General features: G+C 39.2%; 1 protein-coding gene across 2 annotated transcripts in view; it reads left to right on the forward strand.

Annotated features, from left to right (window-relative positions):
- Positions 1 to 16,090, forward strand: part of FLVCR2 (FLVCR heme transporter 2) — a 46,680-nt gene that overhangs the window by 14,341 nt on the left and 16,249 nt on the right. For both annotated transcript variants that reach the window (XM_032231750.1, XM_032231759.1), the window contains exons 2-3: positions 2,643 to 2,784; positions 3,820 to 3,960. In XM_032231750.1, coding sequence (XP_032087641.1) covers positions 2,643 to 2,784; positions 3,820 to 3,960 — 283 coding nt within the window. The remainder of the gene's footprint in view (positions 1 to 2,642; positions 2,785 to 3,819; positions 3,961 to 16,090) is intronic.

A 16,090-nucleotide genomic window follows, 5' to 3' on the forward strand; every position in this document is an offset into this window, starting at 1 on the left:
GTTTGTTTACACGGACTGGTTGGTGTCCTGCTGTGGACTGGTGCTGGTCCAGGAACTGGAGGTTGGGGACCCCTGATAGAGAGCTTCAATAGCTGGCAGCACTGATAGACCTTATCTTGAATCAGAAACTAGTTAAGTTGGACTTAGAAATAGCCAGGGAGCAAGAACTAATTCCATATTATTGACAAAAATCCTACTTATTCCATATCCATGAAGTCATTAGGACTCAGCCTTTAAAATGAAAAAGCTAACACTAAAGCGGTTATTATTTCTAATGATTCTTCCTGAAGCTTTCTCTGTTTTCAATGGTTTGTTTGTTTATTTTTCACATTTCTGAACTGCACATTTCTCTCAAAGGAGGTCTCTGAGCATTATGCTTCTCTGGGATCTCCATTCTTGCCATATATTTTAGAACAGCTTTTCAAGGATTTTTGGGAGAAAGAAAAACAGCAACATGCAAAGCCACTTTTTTTTTAAAGTTTATAATCAAGTCCCATTATAAATTTAAACTTCATTTTCTAAACATGTGTTTGAATTTGTTGGTCTAAAAGCTTTCTGAGTTCACCCAGCCTGAAATGGATGGCTATATAAAATCTTAACAAAGATGATGATGATAGTTGGAAATGTATAGTTATTGTGGAACCACATTCTGAAATGGGATGATATGCTTTACTGTGGCTTTCAGTTTTCTATTGCCTTCAAGTTATGTGATTGTCAGTAATAAAAGTAATGGCCCTAAGGGACAAAGTTTTTGTTTGGCTGCAAATGAAACTGCCACTTATTGCATCTTAAGATAACACGGAAGCTCTATAAAGACAGATCTTTTAGCAGGACAGATCTTTTCTCGTATTGTGGAACATATTTGAGAAAGTGAATAAGCATATGTGTTGATTATGGTACAGCTGTAATGTGGAAAGGGTGGGGGATTTGACATGGCGTTCCAGGCACTCGGAAAGCTATTGATAGCTCTCTTGTTCCTCCTGTAGAAAAAATGCTGCATATTATATATCAGTGATGGTGAACCTTTTTGGCACTGAGTGCCCAAACCAGAATGTGTATGCATAAGTGCGTGTGTGCATGCTGGAGACTGGAAACCCGAAAACCAGCTGGCTGGTGCGCATGTGTGTGCTGAACAGCTGGTCTTCGGGTTTCCGGCATGCATGCCAGCGAGCTAGTCTTTGCGCGCACTGGAGCACTGGAAACCTGAAGACCAGGTGGCCGGTGTGCACATGCCTGTTTTTGGCTGTTTTTCAGGCCATTTCCCGGGTCATTTTCAGGCCGTTTTCCAGCCATTTTTGGTTTTTCAGGACAAAAATGGCCCTGAAAACAGCCTGTTTTGGGGGCTTTTTTGGGCCGTTTCAGCGCTCCGGTATCCACAGAGACCAGAAGAGCAGATGGCAATGGCGCACGTACCCACAGAGAGGGCTCTGCGTGCCACCTCTGGCACGCGTGTCATCGTTCACCATCATAGTTATATACTGTATATTTTTAATCCTTTACCTAATGAGGCATGTCCTCTTACTTTTGTTCTGTTTCCTTTTAAAGGGTTTTTTGTATTCATCAAACTATTTTACAGGGGAGCAGAAAGGAAACACATAATCTCTTTTGTTTCTTTCATCTATTCCAGTGGTAGTCAACCTGGTCCCTACCGCTCACTAGTGGGCCTTTCAGCTTTCATGGTGGGCGGTAGGGGTTTGCTGTAACTCTGCTTTATAAATTTTATAAAGTAAAGTTACTTTCCTACTTTATAAATCACCATTATTGTGGAACCAGTGGGCAGTTAGAAAATTTTTACTACTAACAGAGATACAAAAGTGGGCGGTAGGTATAAAAAGGTTGACTACTGATCTATTCAATAACACTCACTCCAATAGTAGATAAACTAGCAGTTCCTGAAGGATTTCTTTTATTGATGTCATTTCCAAATCAGATAATTCTGTGTAGGCCATATGTCCCCAAGATAGTGACCTCCAGGTATTTTGGACCACAACCTTGTGAATTCTAATCCAATGTATTTGCAAGATGCCATGTTAAAGAAAGATAATATACATTATATATAGTATCTTAGATGGGCTCCCTGCCCTGCTTTCTTGTTTGACATCTACTTTCTTGGCAACCCCAGAAAATTTCCAAGAAAAATAAATCCATTGATGTTTGATTTTGAAAGTTTTTGGAAAGAATGGCAAGCATTTCTTCACATAGAATTGCCATATATAAACATTGCTTTGTAAGGTTTTTGTACCTTTATCATTCCTGCTATGGTTTCCTCATTTTGTGAATTGTTATTATATTTTAATTCTTACTTCTGGTCTTGAAGAACTATGCAGTGATACACTGAAAGAAGTTTTATATACACAAACACATTAATTTCTTAAGATGCTTAATAGATTTAAGATATTTATCTTTTAGGCATTTATAATAAAGATATAAATAGAAGTTTCCATAAATACAGTGGTACTATTAAAATTCAAAATTATATGAAATGTATTGATGCTATTATTAGAAAGATTAGGGGCAATATCACAGTGATATTTTCCTACAACTGTTGTTCAAATATTATATACAATATCATTTGAAAACATGTTAAGTGTTCTATTAAGGCACTTGCATATTTAACAAGTTGTTTGTATTTTTTTGTTTAGCTTGGCATTGCAGCTGGTTTCCTCCTCCCCCCAGTTCTGGTTCCTGATTTGAAAGATAAGGAGGAGCTGGCTTACCATATTGGCATCATGTTTTTTATCACAGCGGGTGTGGCAACAGCACTTTTCATCTTAGTTGTCTTTGGTAAGTAAAAATAGTTAAATGTAGTTGAAGATTGGATATAGGGACTGGCTAAGGTGGGTACTGAATTGCTGGAGTATCAGTTACAGCTTTGGGAATTATACAGATCTTGAGAGAAATTAGAAATTAGATGAGAGAGTTAGTATAATTGTTGGGAAGAAAATTGTCCCTTTAAAAAGTCTTCATTAAGTACCAAATTGTAAAAGGATTGACTTCAAAATGGGCACATGGACACAACAGATGCCAATAGAACAAAAATCTGGTGGAGAAGAATGAGGACCAGAATCTTTTTTATTGTTTGGAAACAGTGAATCTCTTGAGTCTAAACTGCGGGCTCCTAAATGTTAAATTATGCCAATCCCAAAGGTGCTTTTTCAGGAGGCAACTGGGCTTTCTTGTTTTTTCTTTGAAGACATTTTGCTTCTCATCCAAGAAGCTTCTTTAGTTCTGACAGGATAGTGGAGAATGGGAGGATTTATATTCCTTGCAGACACCTGGTCATTTGCATCCTTTTAGAGGGTTGTTGAAGCACTTGGAGGTTTATCTGGGTCACTTGAGTAGTGGTGAGTACCCTGAGGATAGAGATAAACTTCCAAGTGCTTCAATGACCCTCTAAAAGGATGCAAATGACCAGCGGTCTGCAAGGAATATAAATTCTTCCATTAACCATCATCCTGTCAGAGCTGAAGAAGCTTCTTGGATGAGAAGTGAAACATCTTCAAAGAAAAAAACCAGAAAGTCCAGTTGCCTCCTGAAAAAGCACCTTTGAGACAACCATGACCTGAATTACTGAGAATCTCTACAGACTTATTTTATTCCAAATATGGTTTGTTTGTTTTAGCTTGGTATGATGTATAAATCCCTCCATTATACTTTAGTGTTATTTGCAAATTGCGTCACTACAGATGTTCAATAAATGATGGTTAAAACGTTAGGCTTAAAATAGTTGAGTACTTATACTTTATTTTCAGTTGCCTTTTATTTTAATTAATTTTAATCCGCAGTTACTCATTTCTGGTTCTGTCCTTTTTTCTTTAGTGTTTCAGGAAAAGCCTCCATATCCTCCAAGTCCAGCCCAGGCTGTGATTAAGGCAGCAGCTCCAGAGGAATATTCCTATCTGAAATCCATCGTCCGGTTATTTTCTAATGTTAACTTTGTGCTGCTGATAGTCACTTATGGTAAGATCTCTTGATTGGAAGGATCATATAACATGCCACTTTTTCATGTTTGTTTGTGTTATTTCATCTACCTGCCAACGTCTTGGTTTACAAATAAGGTGTTAAAGAGTTCCAAAATAGGATGTTCCTTAAACAAATGCATTTGCTCTCAAAAGAAGTTAAAGATATAATTATATGAAAATTACTCTAAAACACTTGCATATTTGTGGAAGAGCAGTTGTCTTTATTAAGTAACTTTTTTGCAGACAGCTTTTCAATGTACACAGGTGCAGTTAGTGTTACTTTAGCTTTAAATATTCTTTTACAATAACGCCACAGTTTTCACAACTGCATCTAGGAACTACTCCTTCATAAAAAGCAAACTAATCACATCCAAATCAGTATTCATACTATATTTCATTTCACTTTAGATAGCGAGAAATTCTAATGTATAGATAAAATGCCCTGAGAATACTGATTTGGATGTATTATGGTGGCTTATTTTGTTTATTAAAATGAGTGATGTTTATATTTTATTTTACTTGCTTCTGATTCATTTCAACTATTTTCTACTCTTCTTCATTTATATTAATAGTTGTTAAATATCTTCTTTCAACTCATCTTGTTTCTTAGCCTTTGGTCTTAATCATTGGCTCTTTCTATTCTTTCTGTTCGTGATCTATTTCCACTCTGTACTTTTGATTTTATTCCATTCTTTATCACTTAAAAAATATTATTCTTCCCATTGCTGCTCCTTTTTTATCATTTAAAAAACCATTACTCCTTTTTATTGAGAGGAAAGGAATATACAATCAATGCTAATTCTTATTTTGTTATCTTTTGCTTATTATACCATTTTATGGTCATAAGTTTAAAAAATCTGTTGAATCTGTAGAAAATTTTATAGCTCACTATTTTAAAACAGCGACTGTGAGAACAAAGCCAAATCCTGTTTACCATCAAGAATGCTTTAGGATGTTTGACAGTTTTCCTTGGCTACTGATAATGGAAGCACGTTTGTCCCAGAATTCCTAGTTATGACCCTGGGAAGGTTTATACCTGTTGCCTTATCATTTAGATTGTTTCCATTGATATTTGATCTGAAAATGGGAAATTCAGGAATAACATTAGTATGTGGCATTCAAAACTGCAACAGACCTGATACTTGACACATCTAAGCCAGTGATGGGATTCAAAAATTTTTACTACTGGTTCTGTGAGCATGGCTTGGTGGGCATGACAGGGGAAGGTTATTGCAAAACCCGTATTCCTGCTGGGATTCGGGAGGCAGAGAATAGATGGGGGCAGGAGCAGTCAGAGGTGGTATTTACCGGTTCTCCTAACCGTGACCCGTCAAAACCGCGCTCGACTAAACCGCGCCCGATTAAACCGCGTCACTGACGTCATCAACAGGGTGACAACAGCCAGCGCGGAGAAAGAAGGGCGCTTTAAATAGCGCTTTGAAAGCAAGCTGATTCAACTTAAGGTAAGGGTTAGCTTTAGGGTTAGCTTTAGGGTTAGCTTTAGGGTTAGGTTAAGGGTTAGGGTTAGGTTTAGGGTTAGGTTAAGGGTTAGGATTAGGTTAAGGGTTAGGTTAAGGGTTAGGTTTAGGGTTAGGTTTAGGGTTAGGTTAAGGGTTAGGTTTAGGGTTAGGTTTAGGGTTAGGTTAAGGGTTAGGTTTAGGATTAGGTTTAGGATTAGGTTTAGGGGGGTTAGGTTTAGGTTTAGGGGTTAATTTTAGGTTTAGGGTTTACAGCGTGCTTCTGTCTCTGGGCTGTTGTCGCCCTGTTGATGACGTCAGCGACGTGGTTTAGTCAGGCGCGGTTTAGTCGAGCGCGGTTTTGTGGTGGAACCCTCCTAACTATTCAAAATTTCTGCTACTGGTTCTCCAAAACTGGCAGAACCTGCTGAATCTAAGCACATAAAACTGCAGTTGATGTATTGAATTTGTCTGAGAGTGACACTTTTTTTTGTTTTAAGAAAACTGTGGAAGTTATATAATTATAAATAAAAACTACCTTCCTGACCATTGTCTCTTGTGGAACTGCAACTGTGTATCAGACACACTGTTTCATTACATATCAGCCCTAAAGGTAGCTTACTTGACATTTTATCTTGAAACAGAGGAATTTTGTTCAGGTCTTTGAAAAGGCAGCTCTTCTGAGGATTTTGTTGTTATTATTGTTGGTTATGTTGCCCAGCACAACATGAGTGAATTGATGGGTGGGTTTTTTTCTGCGTAAAAACATTAGCATTACTGTATCTGCATAGTAGCCCCTTATTCCTTATACAAATTATACAGATATCTTATTAAATCAGGGAGTGATTTATTCTGATTGCCACATTTAGCACATTTTTAAAGGAAACATTGATTGATTCTGGCATAGTAGTATCTGCAGGGGTCATCAAATAGGCAAGGTGGTTGTTGCAACATCATCGCCCAGTTCTGCCCCTTTTGTGCATTGTCAACTTGACACATGCAAAGTGGCAGGGCTTTGATTACAACATCACTACTGCCAATTTGCCTATTTTGGATGTTTTGGAGTGTTTTTTTAAAACAATTGGGTAAGTATGCCCTATCTGGGCTGTAAAAATGTGCATAGCAGGAAAGAGATACATAGATATAGATTCTCTATATTAATATTTCCATCTAGTAATCTGAAATTTTGCAATTTAAATATGCTAACCCCAATTTTGACAGCTGTTGGCAGTTATGTTTCTGCATACTTCTGCATATATCAATACTTGTAGTTATGATTATTGCTTTGTGCAATTGATACTGTTATATAGGAAAATCTATATTTTAATAATATCATAATGATCCCAAACAATATGAAAGCTTTCAAGTTCTCTTCATCAGCTAACATGTTCAAACCAATAATAGCAGAGGGATCAGTAAAGAGCATGAAAACCCAAAACTTAGGTCAGATCCTTCAGTAATAAAGTCTGCAATTCAGAGTAAATTTCAATCTGATGTCTATGGAGATTCTCAGTCATCCAGGTCATGGTTGTCCCAAAGATGCTTTTTCAAGAGGCAACAGGACTTTGTGGTTTTTCTTTGAAGACGATTAGCTTCTCATCCAAAAAGCAGCTTCTTGGATGAGAATGAAACATCTTCAAAGAAAAACCAGAAAGTCCTGTTGCCTCTTGAAAAAGGACCTTTGAGATCTCAAATTGATAATAGTAGACTGAACACATTTGTTAGTGTTAAGTATCACTGGTGTCAGGTTCTATTTAATATCTAGGGACAAAGAGAATGTTGTTCCCTGTTAGTTCTGAAAATATAAAGAGCATATTAGAATGGCAAAGGAGTTTACAAGTCCCCAATTTCTGCTCATTTCTCTGGGTCATTTGCCTCAAAGGATTTTTTTTTTTACCTCTGAGAAGTTTTGTTTTTTTAAAAAAGAGAAACAGTGCAAAGGGCAAATCTTTTGGTTGTCTCAATGTATGAGATGGCTTCTAGGAATGTGTGCTGTCAGCTCTCAGCTTGCCTTATCATTCTCTGTTGTTTGATCAAAGAGACTGATTACCAGAGGCTTTTCAAGTACATGTAACAATATTAGAAATTTCCTGTCATGTCATCTGAACTTGGTCCTTTCCTCCCTTTGCCTGCAGTAAACTTTGAATTATTCGTACATCTTTATTGTCTACTTGGAGTTCTACGCTTCTCAGTTTTGCAGATTTCAAAGTAAAATTGAAAAAGCTCAATTGTGTTTTCATGTAATAACCCTGCTGACAATGAATAATTCTTCCTCAGAATTCAGATCCCTCATGAACATTGCCAAAAGAGCAGTCCACTAAGCCTTTGGGGGAAAAAATCTTATTTCCTATATTGAGCAGCATCACAGTCAGATATTGAGTGTTTCTATGTGTTCTCACCTCTGTCTTTAAATCTGCATGGACTCCTAGTGACTGCTACCCTAGAGAAGTCCCTGTAGCTTTCTTGGCAAGGTTACCGTAATCAGAAATGGTTTGCCATTGCCTTCTCCCTAGGCTGATCGATTGCCCCAAGATCATCCAGCAAGTCTAGAATTCATAAACTCCCAGTATCTAGCCTGATGCTTTAACTACTATACCAAACTGGATCTCCATTGTGATAAGCTTCTGGAAGGGCATACAGTATAAAATTGGTTATGCAGATGCAGTTTTTGAGACAGTTTTTTGGGATATTTTTTAATGCCTTCCAGTGAATTTTTGACTCCTGGTACCTGTCTAGACAGGTCTCTTCAGTTCTATTAGCAAGAGTTTGGAAGTGGCTAAGACACTGAGCTTGTCAGTCAGAAAGGTCGGCAGTTCGGTGGTTTGAATACCTAGTACAGGTCTCCTGTGTGAGCAGGGGCATGGACTAGATTACCTCCAAGGTCCCTTCCAGCTCTTTTACTGTTAATGTAGTTTGCCTCTAGGACTGACAAAGAGTGACTGACTCAAGGTCACCCACCCAGCTTGCTTTGTGCTCAAGGTAGGACTAGAATTCATGATCTCCCAGTTTCTAGCCTAATGCCTCAACCATTACACTAAACTAGCTCAATGAGATATCATTATTTTATGTGGCATAAAGAGCAAGCTATATTTTTAAAGAATAACAGATGAAGATTGATCATGATTTCTGGTATAAATATTTGGAAACAATTGCTGTAGCCATGGTCATTAATTCACTGGTAGAGATTAGGTAATAAATCTGAATTGCGAGCAGTTTAAAATGCTTTTTCGGAGTTCTTTTTAGGAATCCAATCTATTCCCTTGGGGATGCTCGGACTGTATTTCTGTTATTTTCTGATTATATTAGGGAAATGAAACACAGCAAAACACACTATTAGGAATGATACTGGTGTAGTTTTAAGTAAATCCTTAGATACAAAGGCAGTAACCTGGGAAAAGTCCCATCAGATTCACGGAAACATTTTCTCACAAAGAAAACTTGCTATTTTATTTGCAAGTAAAAAATAGGCTGTTAATGCTGAATGAATACTGAACCGAAACTGAAAAGAGCATGGAAAAACATGTAACAAAGCTTATAATTAAGAAATGTGTAGTTGATTCAAATTTGGAGAAATGGCTAACACTTAGGAAGATGGAACAAAATTGCAAACTAATCTGGACAAGTTGGAAGATTGGTTTGAGACAAACGAGGTGTCCTTCAAGAGGAACAAAGAATGGAAGATATTACATGTAGGAAGGAAAAATATAGGCTACGCATATAAAATGGGGATCATTGACTTGAAATCGTAACATCTGAGAAAGACTTACTTGAGATAATTGATAACAAACTGAACATCAGCCAACCCTATGAGTCAGCTGCTAGAACAAGAATTTTATCACAGCACATTCAATCTTTATTCTCCTCTACTTTGCACGGATAAGACCACAGCTAAAGTACTGTGTGCCATTCTGTGCACTATATTTCTAGAAGAATATTGATGGGTTAGGAGAGATTCAGGAAGGGCAAAAAGATGATGCAAGGAGTTGAAGATGTACCCTATAATGACAGCATGAGAAAACTTGAGATGTTTGGTTTGAAGGAAAGAAGGTCTAGGAGAGGCATGGCATCAGAGTTCAGATTTATCAATGTATCATAGAGACGTTGTTCAGGAACTATTTTCCACAGAAACTAAAACCAGAACTAATAGGTTTAAGAAGCACACAGCTAGATTTTATTTAAATAGAAGGAAAAAATGCTTGATGGTTAGTTCTGTATAACATTCTCCTTTATTGGATCTATATCAGAGTCCATCTGTGGAAGTTGGTAAGAAAGATTGAGAGCCACTTTTTGAAAAATGGGTTAATTGGCTGTCTTATCATTGTCAGGGTTCCGATGGATGCCCTAATTAAACCATGAGTCTCGAGCCAAGCTTCAAAAGAAATTCAGTTATTTATTAGGAGCAACATGTTGGCACATACCCAAGTGAAGCTAACTCTAACCCCACATAATTTACAACCCAATTATGACTCTGTTTCCCCCCTCCTCCCAGGGTGTGTCATAAATCACACCCTTCCGGCTGCTGTGGGTACCCTGGGAGACAGCCTTGAGAAAGATAGGCATGGAATGTACTTCTGTTTGTGGCTGCCGTGCTGCGTCGTCAGTTCCCCATCCCTCTTGCCTATGGCAACTTGAGAGCAGGCCAGAGATGGTTTGCAAGTTGACAATCATATTGCAGAGGTTTGGATTAGATGCTCTTTTGCCCTTATAATAATTCTTTAATTCTCTAATTCTTCCAGGCTCAGCCAGTCTTCTCCCAGAGGCAGTTTCTAGAGGCTTACAATTAGGAAGTTATTAGAAATTTGGATTGGCGTTTGGCTGGGGAGTTTGGTTGGGTAAAAGATAAATAAGACAAGCAGTGACAGAAATCTTGTGGCCTGCAAAGTGGTTGTTTTCCTGCCTGAAGATGACCCAAATTATATATGCTTCTTATTGGAAAAGAAAGTGGGAGGAGAATACAGAATTTCTATATTGCAGTGCTTAAGGAAAAAGAAGATTTTTGGCAGTGCATCTAAAACTCTAGGAGAGTAGATAAATAAAGAGAACATCTAGAACCAGAACAACTCCCTTTCAAAGAGGCAAACTTGTGGAAGCAAGAAATATAAATATCAGGTTGCATTCAGTGCTAAAAGTGCTCAAGACTGGTATCAGGTTAGGGTTAGGGTACCAATAAAGGAGACTATTTGTAGAGTTGAAATAAGGAGTCCTTGGTGCTCTCTGAGCTTGGTTGTTTTCTTGCAAACGTTTCATTACCCAAACTAGGTAACATCATGAGTGCTAGTAAGGAATGGGGTTTGCTTTCAGTTTATATTCTAGTGGCTTGCCCTGTAAGTGTTGGTGGGTGTTGAAACACCCAGGATTATGGATCTCATCAATTTCTGCCTAACCACATACTTCCAATTTGATGGACAAACGTACCAACAAATTAAAGGTACCCCTATGGTTCCACTGCTTTCGGATTTATAGTGGAGGTCATTATGCAATGTCTAGAAGCCATGGTACTTCTACAAATGCAACCCAAAATATGGATCAAATACATAGATGACACCGTCACATAATAAAAAAGGACCAATTAAGAGAACACCCACAAAACACTTAACATTTACAAAAGACTCTTTACCAGAGAAGAAGAAAACAACAACTCACTACCTTTCTTGGATATCCTGATCAGCAGAAACCACAATGCAAACTAGAAACCATAAGTGTACAGAAAAAACACCCACACCAACCAAGTGCTCCTCTACCAATGTAGAAACCAAACCTCCCACAAGAAAAGCAGCGTAATAACTTTATTTAGATAAGCACAAACTCACTGCAGCAACCCTGAACAGCAGAAAAAGGAAACAGGATCTGTACAACATATTCCAACAAAATGGATATCTGCACAACTTTATCAAAAAGTTCTCAACCTAACACAGCACAAGCCCTAAAAAGACTAACTCTGCCATACATCAAGAACATCTCAGAAATCATGAAGAGACTACTACAACCACATGGAATCAGCAACACATAAGCCAACTAAAAGGCTTCAAAACATCCTAAGCAATCCAAATGACCCAGCTGCCCTCAAGCAAAAACAGGATCCATCTACTACAACATACAGTGTAATGACTGCAACAGCCATTAGGTAGGACAAGCAGGCAGAAGACTGGTAGAACGCATCCATGAACACCAACTAGCAGTCAGAAGACATAATGAAAACTCTTTAATTTCACAACACGTGGACATGCTTAACCATAGTTTCAGTTGGAAAACTGTGTCGTGCTAGATCAAGCCAAGTCCTAAAATACTAGAGAATTTCTAGAAGTTTGGTACTCTGATAAATTAGCCATCAATAGACTCATAAACAGAAACAATACCTATATACTGTGCAAAAGAGATAATCAACAAGCCAAAAGAACAAAAGGATGAAAACATCTCCCACTAGCAAGCAACATCTAGACGAGCTTTAATTAACTTCAAGATTAACATCTGAACAACAATCAAGTAAACAATGCCCCAATCAAGGAACTATCAAACAAGCCAACAAGCCCAACCAAAGAACCTCTAAAACCACCCTCATCAACACTGACAGGGCAAGCTACTAGAATATAAATTGAGAACAAACCCCACTCCTTACTACACTGATGATGTTACCTAGCGTAGGTAATCAAATGTCTGCAACGAAGCAACCAAGCTCAAAAAGCACCAGGACCCCCTCACTGGTAACTCTAGAGCAGGGGTGTCAAACTTGATTTTATTGAGGGCTGCATCAGATTGTATTTGTCCTCAGGGGGGTGGGGGGCATGGCCAGGGTGGGCGTGGCCAGTTCAACGTCACTCGTGTTGGGGGAGCCTGTGGTGGCCCAAGTGCTCTGCCAGTGAAAATGGGCTCCCGGGCTCCGTTTGCATCTGCAATGGCCTCCTGCAACCCTCTGCCAGTGAAAACAGAGGTCAGGAGGGCCACCCGCGGCCCTCTTGAGCTCTGTTTCTGCTGGCAGGTGCACTGTGAGCTGGTCCCTTACTGTTTCCAGGGTAGCTCCGCGGGCCAGATCTAAGCACCCTGGAGGCAGGATTCGGCCCCCAAGTCTTGAGTTTGACACCCCTGCTCTAGAGCATGGGCAGGATCATGACTTATCATGACATTTTTTGCCTTTGCGGAGCCATGGTGTGTTTGGACGACACATGATGTATCCAGCCCATGGGATGCCAATTTGACAGGCCTGCTCTAGAGCCTGATCCATAATCATCTGAACAAAACTTGATATTTATCTATTTATTTATTTAATTTATTTATTTAGTTTGTCACTCCAGTACAAGATAACAGGAATAAGAATAAACATGAATAAGAACAGAGGAAATGGGTACAAATAAAGGACAGGGATGTTAGACACACTGGTGTACTTATGCACGCCCCTACGTGCACAAATTATTCCACTATGGAACATAGGGGAATAACATTTGGACTGTAATAGACTGAAGTAACCATGAGCTGCTTGGTAGGTAGTAGCTCTGTGCTAAGAGGAACTCAAAAGCTATGTGCTGACTGATATAAAGTTGTGAGTGTATCAGTGTTGTCTTTCAGGTTTCTGTATCCTGGATGTGATAGAGAAATGACCAAAAATATTCCAACTCCCTGACATTGTGTCCTTTCCTTCTTGATTCATGTGAGACAGATGGCATAGTCAGACGAGACCTTGAAAAGATTTTCAGAGACAATGAGGCTTTGGTTAATGAAAATATAATGAAAATAAAGTAACATCAATTCTAATTGAAGGTCATGGGGAAATTAAAATAGGATTCCAGGAGTTAGCAGTTGATTTTATAGATAGCATTGCTGAAAATGATTTAGATTCTATGACAATGAATTAGCTATCTTCATGAAGGATTTCTGAAAAGAAATAGGCTATATCTTATAAAGATTGGGAAGAAAATGTTTGCCAGACACTTTGCTAGTCTCATCAGGAGACCATTAAACTATAACAAAAGAAATAGGGTGGCAAAAACTCAGAACCAAATATGAAGCCAAGGATTGGGGTCAAGAAAGCAGAAAATAAAAGGAGAAACAGAGGAGCAGGGTAGGGACTTCGAGATTTGGAAGAAATTATAATAGACCAGTAGGTGATACACTCAATGCCTTATACACTTCTATACCAATACACAAAATATGAGAAACAAATGGAGAGAACTAGTATTCATAATTCAGGAAGACAAATATTACTTTCTGAGCATCACTAGATTTGGAGGAATGATATTCATGATTGGCATATAAAACTGGAAGACAACAGTGCAAAAAAGGGCCAATGCAGGTCAAGGGTAGGATGTTGGCAGAATATAAAAGAAACTTGCAGAATTTTAGGAATCGGAGGATGGAAATCATGTTGGAAGTGTTTGGGTAAGAAGAAAAAGAGAAAGAAACACATAATTCCACCATGAGAATTTATTATAGATTTAAAGGACAAGGAGAAGACAAGGAGGGGTTTTTTCTGTAACAGGATCTGTCTTCAGACAGGCATGCAAGGGTGATAAATGGAAGATTTCAGTTATCTTGACATCTACTGGGAATATAACTCTCCCAAGAGTTGAAAATCCCACATTTTCCATATTACTGACAACTTTATTTTCTGCACTGATGTTACCTAGTAGGGTAATAAAATGCCTGCGAGCAAACAACCAAGCTCAGGGAATTTCAAGGACTCCACAATTCCACCCTGGGCTATACAGCAGGGACGTGCAGTCACTAGAGTCAAGGGAGGCGGAGCCTCACCACTCTCCTCAGGAAAAGAAATTTAAATATTTTTTTTAAATAATTAAAGCCAAGATAGTTGCTACCAGATTCCAGGTCACAGTGGCTTGGTGTCTGCTTAGTGTTAACCAAAGGAGGAGGCGAGAGAACTCGGGGCCTCTTTTCCATAAGGAATTTTTCGCCTTCTAAAAGTTAAGAAAGAGTTAAAAGGCAAAGAAGTTCAGATGGAAAAGAGGCACTAATTCTCCCGCCTCCTGATCTGGAAGCAGCCAATCATGTCTTCTTGAGCACGCTTACGTTGGGCGGGTTATTTCGGAGGGCGCACTTCAGAGGAACCTTCCCCAACCTTCCCAGGGTCCAGATTCCCTTCGCTGCAAGCCTTGCTGTCTCTTGCATCCCAAAGGTGGGTGGGTGTGGGAGCTTTGGTGGTCCCAATTATTCTCTGGGGGGTGGGGGGTGTCTCCTGGGGCTGCTGGCTAGATAGACTCCCGAGGAGCGACTCCTTCCCTCCTAGTCCCCCTGTGGGTGGCTGGAAATGTCCGCACTGAGGCTCTGCGCAGTGCCGGGAGGCCGCGGAGAAGCTTCGCTCCGCTTCTCACTCAGCTTTTCCCCAGAGGCGATCCGAGACTTCAAGCGGTGGAGCTTGGAGAAGCAGCGGCCGCAGGCCGGGTCAGCGGGTGGGCGGCGGGGCACTTTGCATCGCAGGAGCCGCCAAGCGCCTTTGCTGCAGCTCCCACGATGCAAATTCCCCCCCCACCGCCGAGGCCACAAATCCCCCCCCCCACTGTCGAGGCTTCGCAAAAGGATGCCCAGCTGAGCCTCACCAGGCATAAACCTCACCGCACGTCACTGCTATAAAGATATTCTTTTGTTGAAGGTTCAAATATCCAATGCCTTTCAGAACTCCAAAGGGCCCCAGGGCAATACTTTACTTTTATATTGTATCCTTTGATCTCTTTCACACAGCATATGAATGAGTTGCAATTGTTTCCAAATTCATATAACATACTCACAGTTTACTTGCAGGATTTGCTAAGCCAAAAGCAGAGAAACAAGGTTAACATTTTGAGTAAATTTAGCTGTATTCACTCTACTGGTCCCTTTCTTTTTCATCCACCGTTACTGTTTCCTTGAAATCAATGATTGAGTAAATGGGAATTTAGGAAAAGAAGAGATCTACAATATTGACATTACGTTTCGAATTATTTATACTTGGTCAGTTTTCTTCCCTTGGATGAAACGTGTCAACTCTTCTTTTCAGTTTGAATATTGAATCTTATTTTGAAAAGGATGCCATTTTGTATGTGAGTACAAAATAAAGTGTTCCTGTTGCCCTTCTGAAAGGTTTACCTACATTTTTCAGAGACAAACATTGAATTCAAACGCCTTACTCTCAAGAAATGGTGCATAACATTTTGCATACTTAAACAATTTATTCTTAGATAAATGTGTGTACATCAATAGCCCAAATCTCTTTTCTGCTTTCCCTTGGCTGCTGTATTGCCCTTACCTTCATTTTCCTAATACTGTTTCCTTTAAAGAATAACAATAACAAATACTAACAAGCAAAACACACAAACATACACACACACTTTAAAAATTGAGTTACATTGCATGAAAATCACATAATATCTGCCAGAAATAGGGGCATAACAATAGGATATTTTCCAGGGCTGATATGCTCAACCACCATGTCGCTCCTTTTTCCACACATACAAAATGGGTCTGTTGGTGGACAATGGGTATTTGCAGAACAAATTTGGGCTTACAGAAGCTTGAGTCCAACATTAGTTTACAACTGTGCTTAGCTAAGGTATATGGAATCAGATAACAGTGAGGTCAGTGACTAGCATCTGCTTTTTGACCCTGTTGTGCTAACTTGGGTGAGGTTATTTATTTATTTAGCGTAGGATGAGAACATGACTTGGGTGAGGTGAGTTCTTTGGATTT

The sequence above is a fragment of the Thamnophis elegans genome, chromosome 1 (assembly GCF_009769535.1).
Source record: "Thamnophis elegans isolate rThaEle1 chromosome 1, rThaEle1.pri, whole genome shotgun sequence".
In the NCBI taxonomy this organism is placed as follows: domain Eukaryota; kingdom Metazoa; phylum Chordata; class Lepidosauria; order Squamata; family Colubridae; genus Thamnophis; species Thamnophis elegans.